At 48.9% G+C, this 24,992-nt stretch overlaps 1 protein-coding gene across 1 annotated transcript; it reads right to left on the reverse strand.

The window, feature by feature from the left end:
• Nucleotides 1–1,485: 1,485 nt before the first annotated feature.
• Nucleotides 1,486–19,926, reverse strand: Xkr5 (XK related 5). Its single transcript, XM_059244844.1, has 7 exons — nucleotides 19,869–19,926; nucleotides 17,528–17,711; nucleotides 11,083–11,267; nucleotides 9,965–10,174; nucleotides 8,276–8,445; nucleotides 6,624–6,726; nucleotides 1,486–2,763 (listed from the first exon to the last, which is right to left on the reverse strand). Exons 1-7 carry the CDS (start codon nucleotides 19,924–19,926, stop codon nucleotides 1,637–1,639), a joined length of 2,037 nt encoding a protein of 678 aa, XP_059100827.1. The 3' UTR covers nucleotides 1,486–1,636.
• Between the last annotated feature and the right edge of the window lie 5,066 nt (nucleotides 19,927–24,992).

A 24,992-nucleotide genomic window follows, 5' to 3' on the forward strand; every position in this document is an offset into this window, starting at 1 on the left:
TCTTATAGATCACAAGGCAAGGCCACTTGGAGACCTTGTCAAGCAAGGCAAAAGCAGGATGATGTGATTCTTAAGACACAGAGGTCCCCCTTTCTCACAAAGTACACAGTGGTGTTTGCTGTTAACAAACTCCCCTTGTGTCCTGTCTTGCCGACTCCGGTACGGTAATACCCTTCTGCTGTTTGTGATCAGTGTAGGTGTGTGCAGTAAGGATGCTGCTGGCCTGAAAGCACACTGCAGGCTCTGTGCGTCTCCTTAGCCATGTGAGGCTGAGCTAAGCGGCACCTCACCTCTTACTCAGGCCCTACGATAGCCTCTGGACCTAGAGATGTCCAGAGAGGGAAACCACGCACCCTACCACATGCTTTTCTCTTTGATGGTCTATGATTGGGCTTCCTTACCCAGCTGGGAAGGAGAACTCTGGGAAATGACAGGAATAACCTACCAGCAAAGCATGCCCGAAGGGGAAGAGTTAGAAAGGGGTCAAGCATCTGGGAAAGGATGTTTCCTTCCCTCATTGATGCTCTTGTCTTACATCGGATGGGAGAGAGTAGAGATGAGAGAAATGGGTTCTAAAGCAAACAAAGACCCCCTCGGTGGTTTGCAGGAAGGACCAGGAGGAGTTCAATGTCATCACTGGCTACATAGTGAGACTGAGATTCTGTCTTAAAACAACCAGACTGGGTGGGGGTTGGAGAGATGGCCCAGAGGTTAAGAGCACTGACTACTCTTGCAGAGGACCCAGGCTCAATTCCCAGCACCCACATGACAGCTCACAACTGTCTGTAACTCTAAGATCAGACACTGTCACACAGACATACATGCAGGCACCAATGCACATAAAATAAAACTAAATTATTAAAAACAAAAAAGAAGAAACAACCAGATTGAACCAACCAACCCCTGGGCCTAGATGTTACTTAGGTCCTGCCAAAGGGATCTGAACTCCAAATGGTGCTCACATTTCACTTTTGCCCATTATGAGCATAGTTCTCATTTACATCCAGAAAGAGTAAGAGACTAAAAATAATGTATCTAGAAAACATTGTTTTTATTTTTTAAAATTGTAGGTGTATGGGTGTTTTGCCTGCGTGTATGTCTGTGCACCGTGTGTGTAGTGTCCACAGAGGCCAAAAGAGAGTATCGTTTTCCCTGGGACTGGAGTCACAGGTGGTCGTGAGTTGTCATGGAATTGAACCTGGGTCCTCTGGAGGAGCATAACTTAACTGCTGAACCAAATCTCCAGCCCCAAAAGCATTTTTTAAAAGGTGATTAATGACTATCCCATGTGAAGAACAGCTAATTATAAAGAATCCAGGATGAAACTGGACTCTGAGTTTTACTGTTGCATTTCCTAGAAGCGGCAGAAAAGAGGCACACTAGGGGTCCTGCACCTCATGAAAGGACCCGGAAGTCCCTTTGCCTCTCCCCGCGGCACTTGAATTTCTGCTGTGCCTAAGTAATATGTGTGATGTGTAGGGGAGATTTTAGACATCACCCAATCCTGTTCCCTCATCTTTTCAAGTATGTGGGTAGAGATGGGAAGTAGAAGGACAAGGTGTCAGGTGTGGGGTTTCTCTTCCCATGATGCCGAGCGGCCAGTCTGATGTGTTGACCCATTCCACCATGGCTAAGATCAGATGAAAAAACTCACTTCCTGTTTCTTCCTGTCCCCGAAGCTACAGTCCCTCTGGATAGACTCCGACTTAGGGGTAGATGTGAAGCAGGGCTCTTCAGCAGGTCTCAGGCTCATCACTGGCAATGCCCTTTGTAGACTGAGGTCCTTTGCAGGCTCCCTCCATTCCTCACACTCTGAACTATCTGGGGCTCCTCCAGGGAGGTCTGCGCTGGGGCAGAAGTTTCTGCCCGAGACTCGGCCTGGAATGGGACTAATGTTGGCCATGGTAACAGGAAAGGGCTTAGTGACTGCTTGAGGTAAATCAGGCTGCACAGGCCTGCTCTCTCTCAATGTCCCCGAGTGGGGTGCCCGCAGAGCCACTGGGCTCCCCTTTTGGTAGGGGGACGCGGTCCTTTCCATGGTGGCACTGAAGTACAGTGTTGTGCTCGCCGGTCCTTCCTCCCCTTTCAGAGGCCCATCCGTACCCTTCTCCCGAGCTTCAAGGTCGGCCTCAGTCCCGTCCTCTGGGCTGTCCTCCTCCTGTGCAGCTGGTGGCTTCTGGGCTGTTGACCTGTTCTCATGCTCGCTGGCAAAGGAGACAAAGCTGGAAGTTTCCAGTGACTCCATCTCTGCTCTCGGAGCACCTGCGTCCTCAGGGCCTTTCTCCAAGGTCGAAGGGTCGCGAGGCGAGGATGGGAGGTCTCGCTGGGGAAACAGGGGCTTCCTCTGCAGATTACAGTGTTGACTCTCCCCCAACACAGGGGGACAGGAGCAGCCAGGGCTGTCCCCTCCAAGGGCTGCGTTGATCTTAGATACATTTCCGGTCTTGAGGGCAAGTTTCACCAACAGCCAGTGGTGGTGATTGAGGAAGGAATACTCCCCGGATCTCTGGTCCCCCAGCCCTACCTCTGTAGTGTTCTGCTCTGGGCTGGAGGCCTTATCTAAACTGCTTAGCTCATAGCTTTCCTCTTGGCACCAGCTTGAGCTCTCTGGCTTCTCCCCTGCTGGAACCATGGCCCCGGGAGAAGGCTCTGATTCAGCTTTGTCATTCTCTGTGGGGCCACAGCATTTCCTCATGAAGTTCTGCTGGATGTCTGCGGATTTTGGATGTAGCAGGCTATAATAAATCACCAGTGAGACACTGCCTGAGAAAGAAGACAACAGAAAGGAGAGCATGAGGTTATATTCCGGGACACCCTATGTCCTCCTGTGAGTGACAGGCTCAGTGGCTACTTTGAAGGGAGCCATATCATTTTAACCCACAGTAAGACTCTGTAGAGACTCAGAACTGGACATCGTTCAAGGGGAGTTTTAGATAGGTCCCAGCGTCTAACAGCTACAAATGTTTCTGAACCTAAAAAAGTGTACAACATGGCTTCACTCCTGTTGAGTCTCAGCCTTCTTCCTGGAGGGCATCTGCCATTGACCACTCAAGCTAGGTGGAACTGTGTGCCTGCATGTGAGCACCAGAGGCATGGTAGTAGTCTCCTAACTTTCAGAATCCCACCACCGGCACAGTGTGGACCGAGGCCAAAGCCGGGGGCGGCAGGAGGTAAGAAAGCAGCCTCGAAAACAAGAGCCCGAAGCAGAGGTCAGGCATGCTCCTCAAAAGCCCCTGTCAAGGCATTTCCACGAACAACAACACTTCCTTTGTGCACAAACATCTTAATCACGTTGTTGTCAGCTCGTTTGTGTCCGTCAGAAGTGTTGACTGCCGCAATAATCTCTTTAGCAGAGCATTCCAGTAAGCCACCCACGTTATTTCCAGTTTCCTGTCACACTGGAGAAAGTGCCTGGGTTAAGGGTGCTCGTTAGAGATTCAGGAGACGTGAACTAAGTGTGAGGAGGAGGAGGAGGAGGCTGAAGGCGCCGGGAGATGGCAATGTGACAGGAGGAACAACCCAAAGGACATTGCCCTTAGACCCTCAGTGTCTCTGGGGACAAGGGCAGGCTCAGGGCAGGGCACTGGTTTGTGGTAGGATTGGAAGTGAGGACAAGGCCCAGCATGCCTATGTACCCCTGTCATCTCTGTATTGGACACAGCTCACATGCTAGTTTCTATACAATGCCTTGGAGTCTCACCAAGCCCAAGTGGTATGCAGTCACGCACCTTTTGCAGTAAGTCCCACCAAGGCCAGGAAAGAGCGGCAAGCCAGTTGACCTATGCTGCCTGACCCACCAGGAGAGACCAGCTAGGCAGCAGGATCTGCCGCAGGCAGGGGCACTGAGTGCACAGATTTTCTGAGGGACCCTGCCACCTGCAGGACTCTTGGCTTACCTCCAGGCTGGCAGGCAGTACGCACTAAATACGTGTTTCTCCAGGGAAAGAAGGAATCAGGAGCCTAGATTTGGGCAGGAACAGTTTCAAGCCTATGTTCTTGGAACTAGAATTCTTTTAAAAATAATATTGTATGTATATGTGTGTTTTGCCTGCATGTATATCAGTGTACCCACATGCTGCCTGGTGCTCCAAAGCTGCCATCAAGTTTCCCAGAACTGGAATTTCTGACACTTAGAAACTTCCAAGTGTGTGCTGGGAATCAAACCCAGATTATCTGGAAGAGTTGCCAATGTTCTTAACTACTGAGCCATCTTTCCAGCTTCTATAATTTTTCTTTTCTTCTCTTGTTTCTCCTTTCTTTCTTTCTTTCTTTCTTTCTTTCTTTCTTTCTTTCTTTCTTTCTTTCTTTCTTTCTTTCTTCCTTCCTTCCTTCCTTCCTTTCTTTCTTTCTTTCTTTCTTTCTTTCTTTCTTTCTTTCTTTCTTTCTTTCTTTCTTTCTTTCCTCTCTCCCTCCTTCCCTCACTCCCTCCTTCCTTCTCTTCTCCTTTTTAATTTTTTTTTTTTTTTTTTTTTGAGACAGGGTGTCTTTTTGTAGCCCTGGCTGTTCTGAAACTCACACTGTAGACCAGGCTGGCATCAAACTCACAGAGGCCTGTCTCTGCCTCCCAAGTGTTGAGATTAAAGGTATGCATCACCACCACCTGGCTTTTCTTTTTAAAAATTACTTGTTTTCTGAGTTTGAGGCCAGCCTGTTCTACAGAGCGAGTTCCAGGACAGCCAGGGCTGTTACACAGAGAAACCTTGTCTTGAAAAACCAAACCAACCAACCAACCAAACAAAAAACAAAAACAAAAAAAATTACTTGTTTTCTTGAGATGAAGCCTTGCTACATAGCCTTGGCTGGCCTCAATTTTGTGTCAGTCCTGACTCAGCTAAGTGTTAGGATTGCAGGCACGAACCATCATATTTGGCTTAGATAGTTCATTATTTTGTTTTTGTTGTTTTTTGAGACAGGGTTTCTCTGTGTAGCCTTGGCTGTCCTGGAACTCACTCTGTAAAAGAGACTGGCCTTGAACTCACAGAGATCAGCCTGCCCCTGCCTCCTAAGTGCTGGAATTAAAGGCGTGCGCCACCGCCTGGCTATAGTTCATTTATACTAGTGTTGGGCATTGGACTCAGGGATTCTTGAAAGCTAAACAGTCCCTCTACTGTGATTTGCTTCTCAGATTTTTTTTTTTTTTTACTTAACCCAGGCTTGCCTCAGATTTACTCTGTAGGCCATGATGGCTTGGAACTCACATCAACACTCTTGCCTCAGGTTCCGAAGCATTGGATTTATAGATATGAGCCATCATGTCTGGCAATAACATAATTTGGTGTGACTTTAAACATGTATCAAATATAATTTTGTATAATGCCCTGGGTTTAAGGACTGACTCACAGTCCTGTTGTTTCTATTCCTTCTTGCACGAAATTTACCAACCCTTGAGAGGTATAACTTAGTCAAACTTTTGTTCATTGCTTTTTGACAGACTCTTTCTTTCCTACTGGAGTTCCCCAGAGGGCCAAAGAAAAGCCAGAGATGTGTCCAGCGCCACCTGCTGTTGGGCAAAGGAAAAGCATGATGCAGCTCAGCCCCTTCTGAGATGAGGGGACAGATAGTTTTACTTCCTGCCTACTGTGCTTCCTGAAAGTGGTCATACCTCCTGGGAAGTAGAAAACCCCAAATGAATGGTTAAGTCTCTCAGCTGTGAAGACCGTCACATCATACCCCAAGGGAGCCCCTCTCCACAGGGAGATGACTGGGCACAGGCCAAGGGTACGTAGGCTGATTTGTAGGTGGCACAGTTACTCTTGCCTGGGCACCGGCTGTCCTAGGCTTTCAACTGTCCACTCACATGCACACACGCAGCTTAGAAATCATCATCTTCTACTCAACTTATGGGCAGCATTTTGGACAGACACGACTGCTCCAACCTTTGTTTGAGGCTCCCAGAAGTCTGGTCAGCTAGACAAAGCTAAGCTCAGAGTCTCAGGCTGCAGATGGTGGCCTCCTTACCCCACAGCCTGGGTCCCATCCCCTGCTCACTGCTCCTAAACTCTTCCCTGTCTTTCCAACTCATTTTAAAAATACAAGTTGTAGCCAGGCAGTGGTGGTGCACACCTTTAATCCCAGCACTCAAGGGGCAGAGGCAGGTGGATCTCTGAGTGCTGAGTTCAAGGCCAGCCTGGTCTACAGAGTTCTGAGTTCCAGGACAACCAGGGCTACACAGAGACACTGTGTCTTGAAAAACCAACCAACTAACCAAACAAATAGAAAAGCAAGTTGTGGCTGAGGAGAGAGCTCAGTGGATTGAATGCTTGCTGCATAAGTGTGAATGCTTGGGAACCTACATAAAAGCTGGGCAGGGATGGCGGCTGCCTGTAATCCCAGCACTTGGGAGGCAGAGGCAGGGGAATGCCCAGGGCAAGCTGGCTAGCTAGTCTATTAGGAATTAGTGAGCTCTAGGTTCAGTGAGAAACCCTGTTTCAGTAAGTGGTTAAGGGAGACATCTGGGATCAACTTAAGGACTTCACAGGCCTGAGCATCTACATATACATCACACATGTGCACACACATGTATACATACCACACATGAAAATAAATAAAAAGAATAAAAATAAAGTAAAATACAAATACAAGTCAGGGAGGAATTATAGCTAGGAAAGCTCATTAGGTCTCACCAATCAGAAATCCAGACAAGACTCCCGCCACAGTCCACAGGTTCTTCCCCTGCAGGAAGTCAGTGGCCAATAGTAAGAGGATGGAGTTCTCCAGCAGCATGACCTGTGGGGTCAAGAGAGAGTCACCATACCTGGGCCACACAGCTCTATGTCCTGCTACCTGAAGCTCCTCTCTTCTGCCCTTGGCACCTGCTGGGGTTCACAAACCAAGGTGCACCTTGTTCTCTAACTCAAGTAAGCCCTCTCTCCCGTCATTCATAAAGATACTAGTCATGCATTCCTGCTCTCGACAATTAGAGTTAACACACCAAATGGGACAGTCACTAACCACCTCCCTTATTTCCTACACGTTTCCATTTCTCTGACTCGACCTTAGCCCCTACACTACCCCTCTCTACTCTCTCCTTTTCCTTCTAAGAATTCCCATCACCTCTATACAAATCAGAATTCAGTTCTATCACTACAGACCAGAGACTCTCTTTGCCTTTCACTACCTCTGGCGTTGTCTCTGGAAGTACCATACAGACTCCTCCGTGCTCTGTGGTCCTTATGCTACCTCAGTAGCTTTGCCTGCAATGCCCTGACTCCTCCAAGCCTCTTTTCAGGCAGACTTCTCTCACTGTTCTGCAGCCAGATCCATTCCCCAGGCTACCGGAGCCTCTGTCCTCACCTGGCCCTTGTGTTTCTCTGGGACCTGATAGCATCGCTTCTCTGAAAACACTGGCTACGTTGCTTTGTGCATCTATAGGTACAGAGAGCTGGCTTTCTGACACACTAGCCTCAAGTTCATTTCTAACATATGTTAGGCTGTGTGTATGCTGAGATGAATAAGTCCCTCATGGGTGAAGCCACGCTTTCCAGAGCTGTTCCACCTCTGAAAAAGGAGAAAGTGAGCCCAGCCAGGCATGCGCCTTCCAAAGGAGGTGGACTGGCAATGCTGCCCAAAGCTATCTCCAAAACAAGAATTCCCAGACCTCATGGGGAAGGGCCTGGGAATCTCCACTTTGGAAAAGTCCCCAAGACATCTGCCAGTGAAGTCTGTTGGGTTGGCTGCACCTGAAGTTCCTAATGATACGGCAATGGTTGGATGTCAGGCTACTTTCAAAGTGTATAATCACTGTCTACAACTTCTCCTAGGCTTCTGCTAGGCTGTTTCTCTCTCTCTCTCTCTCTCTCTCTCTCTCTCTCTCTCTCTCTCTCTCTCTCTCTCTGTGTGTGTGTGTGTGTGTGTGTGTGTGTGTATTGTGATGCATTTACGGCACATACACACAGTGTGTAGGCATGTGGAAGGCAGAGAAGGAGATCTAGTGTCTTCTGCTATCACTCTACCTTATTGCCTGAGACACAGGGTCTGTCACAAAACTGGAAGCTTGACATTTTGGCAAGGCTGTCTAGTAAGGTCTTGGGATCTGCCTGTGTCACGTCCTCCCGCCAGTGCTAAGGTCACAGGCATTTGGTTGCTGAGAATTCGAACCCAGGTCTATATGCATGCATTGTAAACACTCTTACCCACTGACCTGATTGCCCGGTCCCTGATATTCCTTCTTTAACAGATGGACAGGCACACACATGCTTATGGGCATCACCCCACCTAACATGCTATAGGGAATGTAAAAAAGTCAGGCTTAAAGAAAACCACCATTGCCACTTGCCAAGTAGAAGCTGGCCATCCTGCTTCTGGAAGGGCTGTCCCAGAAGTTGATGTAGCAGAGGATGTACACGGCCCCTACCAGCAGGTTGAACAGCCTCCAGTGGCAGGTGCTTTCCACGATGTCGCTCTGCTGGGCTACGAGCCAGAAGGTCATCACCAGCCAGTGAGCGCCTGGAGAGGGGAAGGGGTGGAAGTCGATGTTCAGTGAGGCCACGGGAAGGGGATAAGGTTGACACTGAGCATCCCAGAAGACACCCCACACAGCCAGAAGAGAACTGAGGGGCCCAGACAAGCCACCCATTCCATCTTAGCAGGTCTGTCTCTCTGAGCTTCACAGGGGGCACTTGACCTAGTTTACCATTGAGAAAACGCACTGGCTTTGATGATATGCATCAGGCCTTACATATGGACACCCTTCTGCTTCCAGAAGGCATCTAAAGATGCAGTTATAAAACTCTCTACTCTCTTTACCCTGTTGCTCTACATGCCCCAACCCTCCAGACCCAAAGAGAACTCCGTGTGGACCAGCTACAAGTTTTACTCTTATATTTTAAGATGAATAGCCTCATTCTGGAGCATAAGCTGAATTTGAAAATAATGAATAAAATGTAGTTAATTTCTCTGTAAGAACACAACTTTTTTTTTTCTTTTTCAAAAAAAATGTTCTTTTCTGCCAATAACTGTATTAAATGTTTGCTCTGGGTACATGGGCCAGCTATTTCTCAATGTTCTCGGTTCTCTTAAAACAAGAGTACACTGTTCCCTCTTGCAGAGTGTATTCACTGATGACCAGAGGACACTGCTGTCCTTGGCAAGGACACACAGGCCCCATTCAGGAGTCTGAAGGGCTCGACAGACTCTTGGTCCTCACATTCATATCTGTGCTGTTGGCTAAGAGAAGGTTGGGGTTCAGTGGGGACTTCCTGTTTTAAACAAAGTATCCAGAAAAACCAAAGGGAACAGGGTGCTTATGGAAGCTCTAAGCAGCATATATACATACATACATATATACATATATATGCATATACACATACATATATATACACATACACACACACATACACACACACACACACACACACACACACACACACACACACACACACACACACACATATATATATATATATATATATATATATATATATATATGGCACAGTTTCACACATGATCAGGTGGAACCTGGACCTCCCTCCTTGTGAGCAACGACTTTCTACAGAAAAGCACACACTCTGCAACAGTCTCCTGAGGACAGTGGTTTCCAGCTCTAGCTGGAACTTTTGATGCTGGGATTTCTATGGTGGTGTATCCAAAGAGCCAGCATGCACTAACCCCATGGATGCACTCTTGGGAGCTAGGGTCTGGACCTCCGTGTTTATGGGTCTGCACTACCAAGGACTGTTTGGCTGGCAGAAGCCATGCTGTGGGTGTTGTAGGGTTAAGAGGACTGGATAGTTCCACTTCCTCTTTCTTGGAATTGTCAGTACCAAGGGTGAGTCCAGGTTACTTTGCTGAAGAGAAAAGCCACGTCTGTGCCTCCAGCCTGCTGAGATCTCCTGGGAACACAGAGATCTGCTTTCTCCTGTCTGCATAAGATCCTCTGCCGAACCCAGCTAGCCACAGATCTAGGACAGAGGATCATGAACCATTACTGTTAAGGCTCTATGAACAGAAGAGAAAGCCCACTTACCTCCAACCACCAAAACCCAAACGCGGTAAACTCTGCAGAACAGAACCAGGCTCAGCACACGGGCTCCCAACATGCCCATCCGCCAGAGCTGCTGGCACAGGAGAGCAGCCCATAGCATCGTGCGGTGGCCTGGCTTCATGATGCCCAGGAAACGGTTGTATGACACAAGGGCCCAGGACAGTGAAGACCAGGAAAGTAGGGTGCTGATGCCTGGAGGATTGAACAGACAGAGCTCCCTACAGGCTCCGAAGCACACATGGAGATGCCCGCCCCCCATCCCTTCCTGGGAACAACCAGTTTCTTATTAAAAACTAGCCCAATGGTGATGTAGTATTAACCAAGCCCCTTGGTGGTGGGTAACCCAGCAATGGTGTACAGACACATGTTTACACGGAAACAAGGGAGGCAGGAAGACACGGCTCCACTGTCCAGTGCCGTAGATGCCCTTCTCCTTGATGCCCTTTAAAAATGTCTCAGCCACTGGGCTTCTAAGGCCTCTAGCCTAAACTATGATTAAAGGGATGTGGGATGACCAGCCACAGCTCATTACAAGTATTTGTTCCCCACATGAAGGAGTTTTGATGTAAGAGTGGCGGGATGAGCAGGCACATCTGAGTATCCAGACCTTCTGTTTTAAGTTTGGATACTCAAATGGAGGGCAGAGGGGTAAGGGGGAGGAAGAGGAGGGAGGAGGAGGAGGAAGTAGTGAGGTGCCCTGACTGGATTGGAAGCTGGGAACATATCTGCAGGAGACTGAGCTATGCTTTCTTGGGGCTTTCCGGTGTCAGCTCTACTGTGACAGGCTAGACCCAGGAGAGATGGACATGTGGATGCCCTGAGAGGCAGACTTTCCAAGGGAGTTCAAGGATTATCTCCTGTCTGCACAACTTCTGTCTTAAGGATTGACTTTAGTTACTTTCCCCCAAGAAACCAATTCTCTGTGACTTCATGACGTGGAGCAAAAGCCATTTGTAACCATTTGTGTTAGTGATCATGGGGTTTTCCTGGTCTCCCAAATAGGAGAAATCTTAGAGAGGACACCAGGCCCAACAAGGTCAGGCGCATGTTCCTGTCATCTGGGAAGCAGCTGGTGTGAGTCCGTGGTGAAAGGTACCCACCTGGCATAATATCAGTGAAGTCAGAGGCCAGGAGCACATACATCTGAAGCAAGAGGTGGGGCCCTGTCTGGAGCAGAGCCTCCAGGAGCCGGAGAGCTGACAGGTCAGCCTCCTGCAGGTGCAGCTGTCCCCAGCAGGGAGCCTCCCTCCCCCTCCACAGAGCGGCTGCCACAGAGTCCCAGTGCCTACAGAGAGCAAAGACATCATGACATAGACCATGAAATCAGCTGTGCAGACACCACCCTTTCATATGGATGTATGAGGCAGTCTCAAGAGTGTCCTTGGTACCTACGGATGCTTCTTGGGGCCACCAGTGATGCAGCTGCTGAGAGCTGAGTTCCAGCTGCATATTTCAGTTCAAACTTCATGTGTTCAGCAGGGTGTCACTGTACGGGACTGTCCCCAAGGCTGGAAGGGCTACAGGTGTGTAGGCTGAAGCTGCTGCTGGGCTAAGGAGCCAAGGCTGGGCCTGGTGAGGCTTGCAAAGAATTTTGACCAATGTCCTCACCTCAAGTCTTCCAGGGAGGACAATGGACCCCTTCAATAGAGATCCACTGCAAGGCACTGTGGGTAATCATCTCTTTAGAGCACAGGGATGGAGGAGCTCTCATTTTTTCCTCCATGGAGTGTAGAGCTCTCAGTGCCCTGAGACATGAATACTCTCAAAGCATCTGGGGAAGATGGGCCTGGGGTCCTCACTGGAGTCTGGCAAGAGACCTAGGTGGGTGGGGCAAGGTGGGGAAGCTAGGGGCTGATATGATCCTATTTAAGTACATCGGAGTTCAGTTTCAGCCCATGGAAGTTGGCTTTTTCTCTGGAAAATTGAAATTGGGAGAGGTATGGATGCTGTGTTTGAGATATGGCATAAATGTGTACATTTGTAAGCATGCTTGTATATGAGTGCATGTATGCATAAATGTATGTGCAAACACATGCATGTTCAGTGTGCAGTCATATATATGCCTGTGTACAGCACGTGCAAACACACATAGTGCATATGCACACACATATATATATATATGCATATCACATGTCCATACATGGATCACACAAATACATGTACACTATATGTATATGGATATGTAGGTATGTGTGTGTGCACAGCAGACATGAATGCTAACACAGTACTCAAGCAGTCATTGCTGAAGGTTCAGTGTTGGGAATAGGAGTGCATGCAGGGAATGTTGGAGTCTGCAGAGGGGGACTTGGCTGAGCAGGGTGGAGAGGGGCTTATATATGGCTCTAAGACTTGACGCTCAAACTCTTGGATGTGGTGACACCAACATGTAACAGAAAGAAGCCTGTTCACAGCTGTTTGACTGGCAGGGGAGAATATACATTTTGTTTTCAGAAATGAGGGATGTGAGGACAAGTGGAGCCTTCCCTCACACCTTGGAAGGTTCTGGGGCTTTTGGTTGTAAATTCAGACTTACGGACAGAGGCAACTGGCATGGTCAAGTGGACAGGAAGTGGCTAGAGGAGGTGGTGTGCGGAGATTGGGGGCCCAAGGCGGAACCTCAGCAACTAGTCTCCCTGAAAAAAGAGACATCACCAAGAAGTGGTTGGTGGTGAGGGCAGCAAGTTTGAAAAAGCACGGAGCATTCTCCAAGTCAAGTGCAGACACAAGGCAGCGCACACAGAGCACAAGAGGCTGCTGGCTTGTAAGAGGGACAGCTAGAAAGGGATCAGGGGCCTGTCTCAAAAGTCCATAGGATTAGTCTGCACAGGGCCACAGGGCCACAGCAGCCTAGGCAGCACTGGGTGACCTTCCTAGTGTGCAACAGGAATCAAAAGTCAGAAAGAAAGAGAGCATGTCCTTGTCTGTGTTCCCACAGACATACAGTAGGTGTTCTGTTCTGATGCTATCCTCTTGTGAAAGTCGACTAGGAAGTGGCATGGGTCACTTTGGGTTTCAGGACCTACCAAGGGTGAAGTTTTACCCTCACCTAACACCCTTCCTAGGCCTATGTTCTGTAGCAAGGAGGCCGAGTGCCACTCCTCGCCATGTGGATAGCAGTGCCCAATGGCTCCATCTGCGAGGTGAGCCTCCTCTCTTTGCCCAAGTTTGGAAACAGCAGCTCCTGACCCAGAGCCAGGCACACCTCAGAGGTCGCCTAGGAAAGTCAGCAAAGCAGCTTGCTAAGGATCCAAAGAGGACAAGCACACATTCCCATGTCCAGGCGCAAGGTTGGGGGGTTTGTCTTTGAAACAACTTCATTCCTGGTGCTGAGGGTCCAGGAAAGATGTTTAGGGCAAATAAGTTTCCTTTTCCATCATTGAACTCCTGGAGAGAACTGATTTTTCTCTGAGTCTTTGAGGCCATTCTCCCTGACACAAACGTAATGTTCAGAAAAAGCATGTACTAAAACTTTATGCCATAGTTTTCCTTTCCATCCCAGACCATCTCTCCATGGGGTGGGCTAGTTTCCTCTTCCTAGCTGCTCTCCAGTCCCCACCAAAGGTTTTTTAGTTCATCCCCCTTCCCCTTTGGTACTAGGGAATGAACCCAGGGCCTTCTGCTTGCTGGGTCAGTGTTCTACCACTGAGCCGCATCCTCAACTCCTTCAACATGGAGTTTCATTGGGCTTTGACTACAGAAAGACTAAGAAAAATGAAGGATGTTCTTTAGAGATGTGAGCTTCAGTTGTGCAAAGCACACACACACACACACACACACACACACACACACATTCTACATGCGTAAATCAAGGAAGAAAAGTGTATTAGCAGCTGAGTGTCTTGCATACAGGTCCTCACTAGGGAGGTGAAGGTGGTCCGTGAGTGTCTCCTGGGGAGAACAGAACAGCTGCAGATAGGAAGCTGAGTTGAGAGTAGGGAGTAGGAGAGATCAGTGGGACGGGACGCAGGCTTTGGAATGAGGCCCATGGCTTGGAACAAAAAAACAGCAGAGTGGTTTTGCCAGGCTGTGGTCAGGCAGAGAGATGGAGGAATTCAGGCTGAGACTAGCGGGCAGCTGCTGGGGAGCTCCCTAGGGAGCTGGAACGAGAGGCAGGTAGTGGGAGCTTGTTCTGAGATCCTGAAAGGCACCCAGACTTCTTTTCTGGATGCTATGCTTCGGCCCCCTTCCCCCTTCCTCTGCCCTGGGTTTCTGGCTGCCAGTGCCAACTGTTCCTGGTGCCATCTCTCGAAGGCCTGATTCGCTCCTTTGCTCCAGGCCCTTCTCTTTGTCCTGATGGTGCCAGTGCTTTTGGCTGTTCCCAAGTTAGTCTCAGACACCGTACTCAATTATGTGTGTCTGCAGTCTGTCAGGGCACACACAAGTTACCCAATGTGAGCCATACTGCTGATGGCCCAAGATCCCTAGTTTCATTAAAAACAACATATGCCATAAATGGAAGTTTGGAAGAGCAATTACCTCACCTGACAGGTCTCAGCTCTTAACAACACCGCCACCACAGCTAGAATGGTCTATCCTGGGCTCATAGCTTGGGGAGTGAGTGATTCTTCTCTCCATGTTAATGTTTTTGATGATGTTAGAGCTGAGATTGTCAACAGTGAAAGGCTTGAATACAGCCGTGCTTCATGTGCCTACTTATGTGTGTGTGTGTGTGTGTGTGTGTGTGTGTGTGTGTGTGTATACACAATGGCACACTAGTAGCAGTCAGAGGACAACTTTTAGGAGTTGACCTTTTCTACCAAGTGAGTCCCCAAGATTGAATTCAGGTGGTCAGGCTTGGTGACAAGTGCCTTCACCTGTGTTTAAACATTGAATCTGCACCTATCCGTGTCAAGCTGGTCTTACACGCCCTTAAAGTTTGTCTTAACTTTCTCTTCACTAAAGAAAAGTTGCTATGCCAAGATGCTCGCTGAGGAGGAGAGTATTTAGGTAGTCTCCCATACTCCTAGGCTGAGTTTCTAAGTAGATACGCAGGCTTTTAAAAAAGGTGAAGGAGACGCATGTACACACAGTATTAGAGTGGAAACGAAATGTTCAGATAGGAAAAAATAACTGCTACTGTGTAAAATGTGTTGTAACTAATGTCAGATTCTCTTGAACAGTAGATTTAACGTTATAGTTTGTGTTGTTTGGAATTAAAACCAGAATCCATTTATGTCTTCAACCCTTGCATTTTTTATAAGGGGTTTTTACCTCAAGGGGTTTGTGTTTAATTGATTTTTCTGTTGGTAGTTCATTCGTCTGCATTTCATTATGGAGTCAGTTAATGGGCGGGCTTCATTTTATGAAGGTCGAGATTGTGCAAAACACAGCTGCTATGGCTCCCCCTACAGGCGCTTTGCCAAACTGCAATGAAAACCAAACCAACCCAAACCTGATCTGCATAGCTTATCTCCTGCTTTGTTTATGAAGAGGCTGCATCAGGGTGAGAGATTCACCACTTCCAACGTCCAGCGCTTCCTGCTGAGGAGGTAGACTGCAGTTGGTCTCATCTGCAATTTTTGGAACACTGTGGAGGGGCATCCGTTATGCTTCTTCTGCCTGCCAGGAAGCGGAGAGCCTAATCTGCGGTCCAGTTCTAAAAACTGCACGTTCTGGCTTTACCGCCGGATGTGTTACTTTACCTCTTCCTGGAAATCAATATTTATTTTTCCTCAAGTTTCTCATGAAGATTTATTTTTATTTATGTGACTGTCTGTTAGCTCCCCATCTCTCTCTTTCTCTTTCTCTCTCTCTCTCTCTCTCTCTCTCTCTCTCTCTCTCTGCCTATGAAGGCCAGAAGAGGGCATCAGATCCCCCGGAGCTGGAATTAGAGGCTATCGTAAGTCATCTTATGTGAGTTCTGGGAACTTAAGAGTAGCCTGTGCATTGTTGTTGTTGTTGTTGTTATTATTATTATTATTATTATTATTATTATTATTATTTTGAGATAGGGTCTCACTATGTACCCCCGACTGGCATGGAACTCACAATGTAGCTCAGGCTAGCCTCTACCTCACAGAGTTCTGACTGGCTTTCTACCCTGAAGGCTGGGGTTAAAGGCTTGTGTCACCACACCAGGCTCGATACATTACTTTTTAATCACCTGGACAGCTTTTCTAAATTAGCTATACATGTCTTTTTGTTTCTCCCAATCTTTGATTTGCACTTGTCTTTCCATTTATCCACGTTAATTCTTAAGTATGTACCAGAAACCATGCCGCCATGTAGTGGTGATGTTGAGAGCTCAGGGGAGTTCACTGTCAAATACCACAGATCTTGACCATCCTTCAGCCTCTGGCCTCACTTCTCTGAGGGTTTACAAGTGTCCCCACGGTCTCTACAGAGCCCCAGAAGGCAGATTTACCAGAGAGTAGTTAGGGATGCTTCTTTCTAAAGACTACTCTGAGTTCTGTTTTTGAGCTATCACATTCTTGTTTGTAGTGACGCTACTCTAGTTGTTTGATCAGCCATTGTCTTTGAGGTCTCACCCTGGACAGGCAGCTACCTGACCAGCAGTGAGCCTTCTGGCCTTCTTACAAGCCCAGGCAGACGAGGGGGTAGATAGTAGGTCGTGCTCCAGGAAGGCTGCCGTCCCAAGTTGTGGGAGATGACTACTTCCCCTTGCTGGTGACAGCTCTGTTGTTTCAGGAGAACATAGAGCTCAGACAGGAAGGCCCAGCTCGGGAGAAACTGCCGTGGCACATGTGTGTTCTTGATGCCTTTATATGATAAGGGTCTGCCGGGGAGGAACATGAAGAGGAGGCAGTCACCTGCTGTCCCTCTGGAAGCACATTCTACTCTGACCTGAGTCCTACTTGGGTAGCCACAGAAGGCGCATGCTCCCATGGCAGAGAGCAGCACTTGGCAATGGCTCCTTGGATGCCCTTCAAACCGTGGTCACCTGTGATTTAACAAAGCATTTGAGCTTCAGAATTCACCTGTCTGGCTCCTTAGTTCTTCCCCTTTTATAAAAGCCCCTCAACTCTATGGGGCTATGGGGCAGCTGAGAGCAGAAATGCGCTGTGTGTGTAAACGCACAGCTTTCCATCTTCACTTCACCTCTGGAGACGCCTCTGGTCCCAGGGAAGCATCCCACGGATCCATACCTGACAACCTTTCCTACAAAGAAAAGAAAAACAACCCCCAAACCGCTGGCCCTAGCTCCCAGGTCACTTCTTCCTGCCACAAAAGTATAAAGCAAATGCCATCACATGGGCTTCACCATCTAGTTTGTGGTTAATTAAGTCTGTGCCGCTGTCATGGGCTAAGGTAGCAGGGGTCAGATGGAGCACTTTAAGCAGACTGATTTATGTGGTTCCAGAGGCTGATTAAGGGATGGTGTAGAAGCTGACTCAAAACAAGAAAAAGCAGTTTTAAGGTCACTGGTGAGGTCAGGGGGAAGCCTCCTGATTTTAGAGATGCTTTAGGATGCCAAGGCCAAACAGAGGTGTGGCCTCGAACGTCCATGGCTTTAAGGTTGGGGTGTGTATGGACAGGGAGAATTCTCCCATCGCATCGGATGGAAGAGAGAGGGCAGTTCCTTACCGCTTCCAGACGCCAAGCTGCAGAAGATGCAGCAACACCAGCCACCAGTGACCCTGATGCCCATCCGCTTGGAACCACAGATAGCTCAGGGCCTGGACCAAGAAGCCGGGCAGGAGAACAGAAAGGGTCAGCCAACCCCAGAGGAGATGACCTGTGGCAAAGTAGTAAACGATGACGCAGAGGCCTGGGGTGAGAGAAAAGTGGGGGTGTGGGAAGGACAGAGTTAGGCAACTGTTTTAGAAACGCTTGCTCTTGCATGTCACAATGCTCTGACACCCTGAAGACCTTCCTGCCACAGACAGCACAGTGTTCTTCCAAGAACGTGCCAGGGATATGCACACTAGCCAGCCCAGAGCTTCTGTCTTATGCCCAGGCACCCTGGGAGTTGGTACTGCTCTGCCTTAGCCAGTCCACGGCCAGGGGCCAAGTGAATAGAAACCTCCCTTTAGCCCAAAGCTCACAGAAACTACCCACAGAGACCAAACCCTCTGAATCTGTTCACCCTGGCCAGTCTGTCTTGTCTGAGGAAGCCCCACCAGAGGTCTGGCTCCTGGTCAAATGAGTATTCCCATATGGGTATATCCCACGTGGTATATCCTGCCTCTATACCCCTGGGACCTGTGAGCTTTCCTAAGCCTGTCCTGTCTCCTTGTCCACTAGGCCATTTCACAAAAAACAAAATAACCCAGGTCCCAAACCAACCTGACACAGCATCCTTACCATTAGCAAAGACCCAGCAGGGCCTGCTAGAAATAAGACAGACACAAGGGCAGTGGTATGTGTGTGTGTGTGGTTGTCCGTGGGCTTACACAGAACATGTGTAACCAAGTCCCTGATGGCTAGTATGGGCTCAAAGAGGTGAACCTTCTCCTAGGGGAGGCCCAGGGATATGGGGGCCAACAACATGGAGTGATCTCACCCTCACCACACTGTTGCTGCCTACCAGAACTGCTTGTGCTGGACTTCAGTCACATTCTGTGTGAGGTTGGCTTTGTCCTTTCTTTTCATGTGTGGGCCTAGGGATTGAACTCAGGACTGTGCCTATGCTAGGTAAGACCACCACTGAGCTATCCTCCAGCCCACTTTTACTTTTTGTTTTGAGACAATGTTCTGCTAAGTTGCACAGGCTAGCTTTGACCTCTTTCTGTAGCCCCCTTGGGTCTAGAACTGTCCACCTCCCCAACCCCCCTCCAATGGCTTGGATTACAGGCTGGTGCTGTCTGGCCAGGCTCTGGCCATGGAACCTTGTACATCAGCAAGTAACTAATGGTACTACTGATAACTGAGGGTGGCAGTGGAGGGCACTCAGCCATCCACTACTGTTGCTGGAGTTTCCCAGCATCAACAAAGAATGTGGATCTGTAAACACAACCCCACTGCTCTGAGGCACAGCTGGGAACCTGGCAGTTATGAGTAGAGGGATTAGCGCCATTCCTTCCCTGGCTTCAGGTTCTGTCTAGTGCTCTAACTCCAGGAGATTCCTGCTAAACACTCAACCCTTCCCTGTTAGAAAGCTAGGGTGCCTAGGTCACTTTGGACAGCAATGTGCATCCTAGCCTCTCCAGGGTCCAGTCTAGCGCTCTTTGGGATTCTGAGCGGGTATCCGGGGCAGGAATCTGCAGGGACTACGTTGCCAATTAAGGGTAAATTTCAGAGGTACCCTGTCCAAGAGGGAAAGCGGAACCTTGGAGGAGGTTCAGGGTGGCTGAATCTCCTCAGGGACAAATCCTTGTAGGAGAGTGGCGGAAGTGGATGGAAGCACTTTATGCCAGCACCGAAAGGGTTACAAGTTCAAACATGAAAGGCGCGAAAAATAATGGCCATCTTGCCTCACCTCCACCGCCCACAGGACCTGTGTCCCCTGCAGCCAGCGTTCTACCATGTCCCAAACCCCAAAAGGAAATCAGTGGCCTTTGGGATCGCACCCCTCCACTCTCCCAGCCCTCGGCTCGCAAGCGGCCACCCCAGCCAGGAACCCCGGGTGTCCAGGGAGCCAGGGCACCTCACCAAGCACTGGCGCTCCATGCAGCCTCCTCACGCAGCTCTTTGCAGAGCGCAGGCTGGAGCGAGTAGCGGGCAGGAATTCAGGAGCCCGGGTTTGGGGTGTGGAGAGGATCCATACCATGCATGGAGGGTGTCTGCATGGGTGGAGGGAAGCATGCATTAGTGAGGGGATCGGACCGGGAGTGCTCTGCAGGCTAGGAGGGGAGCTACTGTGCGTGCATCCCGGGCCTTTGGTGTTTGCCGCCTGCTGGGACAGCAGTGGCAGATGTGCCCCCGCACACTGGGATGCAGAGGGGGTGTTGGAGGGGTGAGCACTCGCGGGCTGCGCCGCACTCACGCGCGCTTTGCTCGGCCGCCTGCAGCAGGGCAGAGAGCCCCAGGAGCCCCGCGTACATCTTCTTTGCCGCTGCCGCCTGCGCCCGCCCCTTCCCCTGCCCAAGACCAAGTAGGGGAGGCTTCCGGCCTGGGGCCCCAAGGCAAGAGGCTTTTCGTTCAAGCCTGATGCCGAGTTGCTATCGGGGTGGGGGTGAGGGCGGGGACGTGGGGAGGGGGTGGCGGACCGGTTCTTAGGGGCAGCCTCGCTTGGGCTGCGTTTCTTGGTCTGTGCCAGATTTGTATGCTGCCCCCTGAGTCCTCATGCCCCCTCCTCCCGCCCCAACATCCTTATGGCTGGAAGGCACAGTGAGTTTGTTGAGAGGCCCAATGAGTTAGTCACTGGGTGATTACAGAGGTCACAGTCAGTGAGTTTGCTCAAAGACGGGGTTAAACACTAGTCAGAGTGGTGTGTGTGTGTGTGTGATGGGAGGAGAGGGATTTGAATAGTTGATTGGGTCTTTTGAAATCTTTCAGTTATGTGATCAGAAAAGAACAAGGGACCCCGGCCCCCCCCCCCCCCCCCAACAGCTACTTTGCTTACAGACCTTTCCCCCAGGTATCCTTGAGGGTTAATCCAGATCCCCCAAAGCCAGAAGTAAACCTGCCTAAGGAAAGTCTTTCTGAGAAAGCATCACCCTTACATTTGTTACAAGGCAGCGGTTCTATAGGATATGGCCATGGATATGGGGGAGGGGCAAAGATTGTTCTGAACTCCTGATGTCCCGTGGAAAATTGTTTTATAACCACCGAGCAAAGAGGGCGTGGTAGAAAAATTACTAAGGAGAGATCAGGCCTGCAGAGATTCTGTCTAACAGGACCTAACAGAACTCTTGCCAAGGAATAAGAATACGTAAATTAGGAATGGGAATAAACACTGTTCATGATTGGTGTGGGGTAGGGGAACATTCCAATACCATTATAGCCTTAGAACATTGTTCCCTAATTTCTAGGTGTATGGTTTGAGAAATAGATACATATTCCGTATTTCATATGTTTTTTTTTTTAAAGGTTTATTTATTATGCATACAGTGTTCTGCTTACATGTACACCTACAGGCCAGAAGAGGGCACCAGATCTCATTACAGATGGTTGTGAGCCACCATGTGGTTGCTGGGGATTGAACTCAGGATCTCTGGAAGAGCAGTCAGTGCTCTTAACCTCTGAGCCATCTCTCCAGCCCCCCGTATTTCATATGTTAAGAATAGTCCAGGGAGGGTAAGATGGATAATCAGGACATGGGCTGCCTCTCTGCTCTGCCTGTGTGCTGTGCACAGTGTGCAGGGGCCATGCACAGTGTGCAGGGGCCATCTCCCTCAGGCTCTGCATCTTGTCTATACAGAACACAGAAGGATCTTCCGGAAGACAGGACAGGGAATTCCAGCTGGGATATTCCATCTGGTTTGAGGGTTGTGTGGCAAAGGTGGATGGCTCATGACCACAGACAGCCTCCTGTGCCTTCAGCCTCTCTTCCCTCTGCCTTCTTTTTCTTCACGCCACTTATATCATCTAACTACCCTACCCCCCACCCCGGGGTAATGTGTCTTCTTTCACTAGCATGCTATGGCAGGAGGGGAGGGCCTTCATCTGACTATTGACACTTTGTCCCTGCACCTGACTCAGGGGAGACTGTTGAGAGAGACTTTTCCTGGGGAGATATAACATGACAGACAAAAGTAATGGTTGCACCCATGTTCAACTTGGTGGACCAATGAGTTCTCACTGGGGTTTCTAACAGGAGCAGGGATAACTCAGAAGCAGCTGTATCATCAAAAAGCTCGCTCTGACATGGGCTTAGATTCTTCCCACAGTGTCCAAATGGCATTAGCCCAGAAATGCTACCCTTCATGATGACTGGGGAAATCTCATGAGAAGGGAGCTGGGTTGTCAGATTCCTTGTGGTCTTGAGACTCCCCACACTCACTAGACGGTGGTGGCACATGCCTTTCATTCCAGCACTTGAGAGACAGAGGCAGGAGGATCTCTATGAGTTCAAGGCCAGTCTGGTCTACAGAGCAAGTTCCAGGATAGGTAGGGCTGTTACACAGAGAAACTCTGTCTCGGTGGAGGGTGGGGGGTAAGAACTCCCCACACTCTTGGTGAGTTCCAGGACCCAGCTGACATGGCCTGGCTGGATTGCTGGTGGGCTCTCTCTACGTAAGAACCCGGCTTCTCGGTGTGAAGAGCCTTCCTCAAGGCAGGCAGAATCCCTTCCACACAAGACATGTCTGAGCCCAGGACTAAAATGGGTCCTAGGAGGTGACAGGAGCTGCCTGTGAATATCTGTGCATCTCCGTCAAGTGTGTCTCTGTTTCCCAGGGGGCTGCTTGTAGACTCTGAAGGTTGCTGACTCAGGCCTCCTAACCACGGTATGTGCTCCCGTTGACCCCTCAGGCGTAGAACTCTTCTGTTCCCTTTCAGTCCTGTATCCCCAGGCTTTTCTGGGTATTCCAATTGGTGGGGAGACTTACCTGCCATACCTCTCAGGGGCAGAGGCAGAAAAACACCAGCAAGAGAAAGTAGTGGATCCTCATGGTCCCCAGGAGGCCCAGAGCAGAGAGGAGAGACTGCCATGAGGATCAGGGCATGTGACAACCCAAGGCCTGAGTGTGGCCTTATTTTCATGGGGATAGGATTTCCCATGCTCATAGATACCCTTAAGGGAGGAGCTGCAACCCAGAGTGAAGCCCTGACTCTCAAACCTCCTGCCATTTGTCCGGATGCTTCTGTAATTCCGTGAGAATGTATTGCTGTGTATGATTTGATTTAACTCTTATCTTCAGAACCCTGGGTCAGCGCCTACTGACAGGCAGCCCCATGTATGACTCAGAGAGGTAGTTCAAGGAAGCCCAGCATTCCAAGCATGTGGCTTATGATGCCAGCGGAGATCTTAACCAACAGAGTAAGGTTAAGGCGTGAAAAGTTCCTTGTATTGTCCACGTGGACACCGAGTGAGTCTCTGGTCCTAACTCACTTGGTTTGGTGGGTTAGGGGCTGTGGTACCAGGCCTGCTGCAGTATATCCAGAGAGCACCAGTCTGTAACCTCAGTGAACATGGGGGCCGGAGTGGAATCTCTCACTGGGTGTGAGTGTGGCCTTTCCGTGAGAAGACCTTCTTGCAAGTTAAGAATACTTTCCACACAAGGCATGTCCTTTAGACACAGATAAAATATGGGGAATGGAAGATGCCAGTGTCTGCCTGTGAGTAAGCCTGCCTCCATATCCAGGACAGTCTCATCCTTGTGTTTCTCAGGAGACAGCTCATAGATGTTGAAGGTTGTCACTTTAGGCTACCCAGCTAGGGTGTACTCTCCAGGTGTTTCCTCCTACCTGTGACTGTCGTTCCTCATTTTCTTGGGTCCTTGCATTCCTGGGTTTGATATAGGCCTCAATTTCTGAGGAGCTTACCTGGGTGATCTGGGAGAAGAGGAGGCTGAGCAGCAGAATCAGATGGTGATGGATCTTCATCATTTTCACCGTGTCTAGAATGCAGAAATGAAGAGAGACTCTTGAGATGCCCATTGGACAGTGTCCCAAAGCCCAGTTGTAGCTGTATTTATAGGGATCAGGATTGCACAACTCTGTAGCAGAGCATGATATTGCAACCCCAAGTGAAGTTCTGATAAGCAACCCTCCTGCCCCTCAAGGAGCCTCTAATCCTGTGGGCAACATGTCTTTGTGGTTAGATTTTCGCTTTTATCCTGGATACCCAAGTCAGTGCCCCCTTCCAGACCGGTTATATTTCCCAGTTTGGGGCGTTTGGGTAATTCTGGTAAGGATCTCCACACTAGGGACCCTCCTGCTGCAGGGACTTAAAGAACCTGTCTGAGGAGGCTCAACACTCAAAGCAGCTCTCTCTATGTTGATTCAGGCCTGTGCTGTGTGGTGCTGTATGATTTTCTTCCAGTAGGGGTCCCAGTAGCTTCATTTTTGCAAACGGACATGTATTCCCACAATGGCGTCGGCTCAGAACGTGAACTCCCAGCGTGACCAGCAGAGGGCAGCTGTGCACGCTCCTCAGAACCACAACTAGAGCTCATCATTCTGTTAAACAGTTTCCGAAGATTCCATTTATTCCCCCGATTTTAAAGTAACATTTTAAATTTATTGCTTGAGAAATTCATAGTGTATACAGTGTGTTTTCATTATATCCATTCCCGTTCCCTCTTAACTTCCCCTGGATTCTCCCTTCCCATGTCAATCCCAAATTTATGTCTTTAAAACATTTTTTTAAGAATAATTCACTGAATGCAATTCATGCTGCACGTGTGAACACCGGTGTTGGGCACCTATTGGAATATGAACAAACACTAGTGGCATACCACCAAAGAAAAATGACTTTTTTTTTCTCAGCAGCCGTTAATTACCAGGAACTTCTCAGTTAGGGTTGGGCCCCGAGAGCCCCTCCGTCCATACTCACGTTTTTACTAGGAGGATCTTGTTCAGGCAACAATATCACTGTGAGTTCATGAGTACCATTGCCACGTCCGGAGCACAGCATTCCTTAGACTCTTGCCCATTCTCTGGCTTCTACATTCTTTCTGTCCCCTCTTCCATAAAGATCCTTGAGCTTTTCTTTTCTTCTTTTATTTCTGTGCAAAATAATTTTTACTTTGATATATTCCCATTTGTCCGCTTCTGATTTTGTTTTGTGGTCTGTGCTTTTGAATTCAAATTAATGCACTAGTTTTCCCTAAGCAGAAACACCGTTTCCTGTTTACCTCTAGTCTTACAGGTTGAGGTTTTATATTCAAGTATTTAACCCAACTTGGTTGATTTTGTATTAACATACGACTGGAGATAAAAGGATAAGATTCTGAAACTCAGTCTCTGGAGCTTTTCCTGTGATCAGACGGATTACAATGTAAAGTCTTGACTCTATGTCTACTAGTACCATGAAGGTGCTAACTAGGAACCAATGTGGTTCCAATGTGTGCTGATGGGTGGGGGAAATGCAGGTACCTTACACAGATCTTGATGAAGTTTACAAATACCTTCTGAAAGTTTCTAAACCTTTAAAAGATTTAGGGGGCATTGATCCCTTAAGTTTCTGCTAGCAGAAGCAACATAATCCACCCATCTGAAAATG

The sequence above is a fragment of the Peromyscus eremicus genome, chromosome 17 (genome assembly GCF_949786415.1).
Source record: "Peromyscus eremicus chromosome 17, PerEre_H2_v1, whole genome shotgun sequence".
NCBI classification, from domain to species: Eukaryota; Metazoa; Chordata; class Mammalia; order Rodentia; family Cricetidae; genus Peromyscus; species Peromyscus eremicus.

Bases quoted from the DNA above. Each gene is read 5' to 3' on its own strand.
- Xkr5 (XM_059244844.1), bottom strand. From the start codon at position 19,926: ATGTACGCGGGGCTCCTGGGGCTCTCTGCCCTGCTGCAGGCGGCCGAG. The intron at 17,712-19,868 runs GTGAGTGCGGCG...CTCTCACCCCAG, and splicing joins GGCGGCCGAGCAAAGCGCGC to GCCTCTGCGTCATCGTTTAC. The intron at 11,268-17,527 runs GTAAGGAACTGC...TGCTCTCTGTAG, and splicing joins CAGCTTGGCGTCTGGAAGCG to GCACTGGGACTCTGTGGCAG.